At 56.6% G+C, this 5,459-nt stretch overlaps 1 protein-coding gene across 1 annotated transcript in view; it reads left to right on the forward strand.

Moving 5' to 3' along the window:
* Positions 1–5,459, forward strand: part of NPHP4 (nephrocystin 4) — a 92,542-nt gene that overhangs the window by 68,742 nt on the left and 18,341 nt on the right. The window contains exons 17-18 of the mRNA XM_077763989.1: positions 4,192–4,385; positions 5,114–5,238. Coding sequence (XP_077620115.1) covers positions 4,192–4,385; positions 5,114–5,238 — 319 coding nt within the window. The remainder of the gene's footprint in view (positions 1–4,191; positions 4,386–5,113; positions 5,239–5,459) is intronic.

Here is a 5,459-nt window from a genome sequence, read left to right on the forward strand (position 1 = left end):
CCCCCACCGGCTGAGCCCCCCCACCGGGTTAGCCCGTGACCTTCCTGTGCTCCACTGATGGCACCCAGGGCTGCCTGTTTTCTCGGGGCCTTGTGCACAAAATGGGTCTTCAGCCTTTGGGATTGCTACAGTCTGATCCACGTGAGACGGATCTCAGGGAAGTTTTAATTTGCATTTCTGTCATCACGAGCAAAGTGGAGTGTCTTTTAAATTTGTCCTTATCTGCAAACTTCTATTCATATCTTTTCCCATTTTTCTATCTGATTTTTTTGCTGCTCTGTCCTCTGTTTTAGGAACTCTTTATTAGGGAGATTAACTGTTGCCTGTGAGATCAGTTGCAGATACGTTCTCCTGCCTTGTCATTTTTACTTTGCTTCTGGGGTTTTCCAAAGTATAGTTTTGTTTCTGTCCCATCTGATGTGTCTGTCTTCTCTTTTATTGCTCCTGAACTTGCCTGGGTCCTGAATAGGAGGGCGTCCTCCTTGCCGGCTCGTAGAGAGAAAGCACATGTGGTCTTTGAGGGTTTGTAGGTTTCGTATTTCATGGAGATTTCTGGTTTATTTGTAGTTTATCCTATTGTGTGATGGGAGATAGGGATCCAATTTTATCTTTTATCAAATGTCTCTCCTTTTGACTCAGTGCCATTTATTAAAAAATACATCTTATTATTTTTTTTAGTGACTTGAAGGCCACCCCTATCATGTACCAACATTTCTTTATTAATTGGGTTTATTTCTGGATTATATATTTTGCTTCATTGGACCAGAGAGGTTGGCAAACTGATTTCTGTTAAGGACCAGGTAGTAAATATTTTAGACACTCTGGGTTACATATGTGCTCTCTGGAATCTTCTTCTTTCTTTTAACAACTCTTTCAAAAGATGAAAGCCATTCTTAGCTCGCAGCTGGAGTGGCATGTGGGCTGTGGTTTGTCAGGCTCCACATTAGACTCTCTGTCACACAAAGCCGGCATGCTGTTTGGTCAGAGGGGCTGCTTGGCCGTGATGTATAGCAGCCCCTGCCCCCCCCTCACCCCTCAGTGCCCTTCCCTGCAGCCTCCCCTTCCCCCCTGCACATTCTGGCTGGGCTGGTTTTCCACATGAACTTGTTAGGCCCTTTGTGGGGGTTGGGGAATCCATAGATTAAGGCGGGGAGAACGGCCCTCATGGGGCGGGAGTGGACTTGCCGGGCACAAGGGCATCTCCTCACTCGCTCATTCCTATCTCCCCGTCTTCCCAAAGACCCAGGAGTGTACCTCATGCAGATTTTGCTCTTTTTTTGTTTTCAAACCAACTAAATCTTACCTTTATCTTTATTACTTTTTTTGGGTGTTCTTTATTGTTATTTTCCTAATTTGACTTGCTCAATTCATTTATTTTAATTATTTCTGTCTTTATGGATGCAGAGGATTCAAGGCTATGAATTTTCCTTTGGTTGCTGCTTTATGTTTTGGTGATTCAGATAAGTAGTATTTTCACTCTTTTCTAGAAAATCTGTTTTGATTTTATTTTCCATTTGACATAGAATTATTTAAAAGTCAGTTGTAAATTTGTTTTTAAAACTTGTTTCCAATTTCTGGTTGTTGCCATGTGGTCAGAGAATATTGTTTGTAGTATTTTTACCTTACAGAGCATATTTAGGTTTTCTTTGTGGCCTAACACATAGTTAACTTTTATTAACATCCCCAGTACCTCGAAAGATGTATTCTCTGTTATTGGGGGAACCATGTCGTACATATATGCACAGGCTCCACCTTAGGGATTAGCTGGGCTGGTCTTCCGTATCCTTATTTATTGTGGACTTGACCTGCTTTGAAAACAAAGCGGTTAGTTGTTCTCTACTATTATTATGTTTTTATCTGTTTCTCCTTGCATCTCTCGGTTCCTGCATTGTCGTTTGATGCCTAGATATTCCTAGCCGCCGTACGTTCACCGGGGATTGTAGACTGTAGTCTTAGAGGCGCCCCTCACCTGTGGGAGCTGTGGACGCCTTCAGAGAGCAGGGGTGTTAGTGAGTCCTGATGGGGGGCAGAGACTGAGGACCGTCCAGCTGGAGGAGGAGCACCCGCTGGATTTGGACACAGGGATGCGGCTGGACTGAGGCAGAAGGAGCCCCGGGGGTTGGTGTGTTTGTGAGGGTGATGAGGGAGGTAAGCTTGGGAGCCTGAGCAAACCCCAGGGAGGTGCCACTGCCCCTGGGGTCTGTCTTGGTTGAGTAGATGGTCAGCAGCTTCGCAGAGGGGGCTGGAGGCGACACAGCGTTCCCTTTGCAGATGCTTTACGAGGAGCGTGGACCTCCGAGGAGGCTACTGGGGAGCCGGTCATCTGAGCTGGACGGGAGTGAAGGGGCCCAAGCCTGCGGGGGGTGGGGGGCCTGGGAGGCTCCCGCATGAGAGCCCTGAGGCTGGGTCCAGACCAGGATGGCCCCCCCACAGCCCCATAGGCCTCCTCCAGACACTCAGCACACCGTCGGCTCCTCCACAATGTGTCGTCCTGAGACCGTGAGCTCCATCAGGCTGGGACCCCTCAGGCGTCGTCTTCTGTGTTATCCCCACGCGGTGCCTGGTCTGTGGTGGGGGCGCCCCGGTCATTATGGTGAATGTGAGCTGGTGATTGTATTGAGAGGACCAGGCAGCTGATGGGCGGTAGTGGTGGGGGGTGCAGACCCAGCCTCGCAAGGGTGTGGGGAGGAGGGTGGAGGGTCCGGTGGGGATGTTTGCGAGCAGGCAGAACCTGGGTGGAGAGTCCATGGGTCTGGGGGACACTGGGCTGGAGTGCGGAGCTCCCGGGGCTGGGTGTCCGCAGGTGTGGTTTGGGAAGTTGGCCCACAGAGTGCAGATGTGTCCCGCCTCCTCTGTGAGGCAGAGGCCTGGCCACTGTGGGAGCCGGTGCCCGAGCTGTTCCTTCCCCGCGGCGCAGGTGTGCCCGGCCGGTGGGGCTGGGCCACCAGTGCCGTGAGCTGGGGCTGGGTGGTGCCAGGTCTGTGTTCCAGCCTCCGCCACGCCTCTGAGGAGCCAGCCTCAGGGCTCCCATCACTACGGGGTGTCCAGAGAGCACCAGGTGTCCCCGCTGGCCGGGGTGGCACTGGGTCAGGGGGTGGTGGGCGTCCTTGGCCTCCATTCGGCCTGTGACTTCATCTGGTCACTGGAGATGTGGTGCTAGGGACTGGCCTGCACGGTGTCACTGCCGGCCCTTCCTGAGCCTCTGTCCTGACTCCTCGCTGCTCCCCCACTCTGGGAGGCGCCCTGCGACCTCCCTCTCTGTGGCTGGTGCCAGGCCATTGGCAGCTGGTCCTCGGACCCAGGAGAGGCCCTCCACCCCCAGCTCCTCCCAGCCCCCCGTGCTCTGTCCCGCCCCAACCTGCTCCCCTCCTTCCCCGGGGAGCACTGTCTGGTCCTGAGAGATGGGACGTTACTGTGTGGGCCCCCCGGGGGGTGGGGTGAGGATCCCAGACCGGCCTGGAACCTGGTCCCCCTGCTGAGTGAATGTGCGGCCCTTCCTCCCCAGAGTTAGTATTGGACTCACCGGGGGCCCCGCAAGTGCGTGGCGCTATTGGCAGAGAGGGGAGAAAGGTCTGAGCGTGTCCCCAGCACTGCCGCTCCCTGCACTGCAGCTCCGGGTTTCCGCCCGCTTAGAATGGATGGTGATGTCGCTTCAAGAGGCTGAAGGCAGGGCCACTGTCTGCTCCCGTCTCCTGGCAATAAGCCTGAGGCCGGGAGCAGCTCCTTGGAGGCCCAATCTGGGGCGGGGGGTGGGGTGCTGGGCCCCACAAGCGGCCTGTGCTCAGCTGGACCGCAGCTCGAGCTCCCGTGGGGGTGCTGGGCTCGCTTCAACAGCAGACTGCGATTCTCCTTAAACGCTGCCCACAGACTAATGGCCCCCCCGGGGAACCCCCACCAGGACGTCTGTCCCCGTCAGGATAGACTGTTCCACAAGGATTCGGTGGAAATCCTAAATCCTATTTTGGGAGGGGTTCATTGTGTGTATTGGAAAGAAATGGAGACTTCTGGACACGGCTCTCCATTTTGTAAATTTGGGTATTTTATGACATTTTTGACTAATGTGTTTATTAAACCGTAGTTAGGACGGAAGCAGAAATTAGTGATCATGACCAGAGCAGAGATCTCCTCGAAATGTGAAGATGATAAATGACTCTAATTACTTGTGGACTCACTTGGGGCCCCTTTGAACAGGCTCCCCTGGCTTCCAGCTCAAGTTCCTGGTGGGGCCTGGACTCCTGAGGCCCGGAGAGCAGCGCTGGTTCACCCGCTACCTGGCCGCGCAGCCCCTCCAGGTGGACGTCTGGGACGGAGACTCGCTGCTGCTCGTCGGATCCGCCGCCGTCCACATGAAGGTGGCCGCCCTCTGCAGGCCGAGCCCGGCCGGGGTGGGGGGCCCTCGTGGGAGGCTCCGCGGGGCCGGTGGCCATCGTCCAGAACAAAGCAATTTCTTTGTTCACAAATCCTGTCCTTCCCAAAGGAGGAGGTTTTCATGGAGTCTCAGCTGCGCGACACCAGGTCCTGTTTTCTCAGCCATCAGTCCGCTCGGGCCACCTCCTGTCACCGCCTGCCCCCTCGACCTGAGGATGCGCCTTCCCCGAGGGCCCCCATCAGCCCGGGGGGGGGGGGTGGCGTGTGCGAAGGTCACCTGGTGCCTGCTCTCACTTACTCCACTTGTGCTTTTCGAACTGGAATTAGAATTAGAATCTAGTTCTTTCTCTGCGTGCTCCCCCCGCTCCTGTACTAACACCTAAGCCCGTGGGTTAGTTTGCGACTCCTCCCCGGGGTTCCTCCCAGACGCTCGCTCAGCGTAGTTGCACTGCGCTCCCGGGCCAGGGACGGGGGCACGACCTCGTGGTGGTGGCGCGGAGGCGCGGGAGGACAGGGCTGTGCCCAGGCGGCCCCTCCGTCTCTCAGAGTCACGCACTGGCTGACCTCCTTCCAGATTCAGCCTCTGGCGCCCTCGGTTTCCCCGTGAGCCCTGCCCCCGCAGCAGCCCCCTCGCCCCCTGCTCCTGGGTAGCCCTCACTGCAAGAGCTCGCCGTGTCTCCTGACGCCGCACCCCCCTCCTCCCTCTGAGGGCTGGCCCGGCTGTGTCCCCCTCCACCCGCCTCAGTGCCCATCCCTGTCCCTGGGGGAGCGGGAGGGGCAAGGGCGGCCCGTGGTGAGCCCTCCCGGCGTCAGTCAGCTCACGTCCCCGTCCTCACTCTGGTCCCTGGGGCCTTCCTGCGTCATTGTCCGGTGCAGCCCCGCGGGATCATCACAGCCTTTGTCTCTCTGACTCCCGCGCTGGCTGGTGGTGTCCTGGAGGGTAGGGATGGGCCGCTCACTCTCCGTCTGCAGCACAGTCATGGCCCACAGTGGGCATGGCGCTGCCTGGCTGAGGATGTGCCAGCGGAGGGAGCAGTGAGGGAAGGGGAGAGGAGGGGGAGGGCGCGGGGGGAGGAGGGGGTAGAGGAAAC

Source organism: Crocuta crocuta, unplaced genomic scaffold (genome assembly GCF_008692635.1).
Source record: "Crocuta crocuta isolate KB4526 unplaced genomic scaffold, BGI_CrCroc_1.0 scaffold13, whole genome shotgun sequence".
NCBI classification, from domain to species: Eukaryota; Metazoa; Chordata; class Mammalia; order Carnivora; family Hyaenidae; genus Crocuta; species Crocuta crocuta.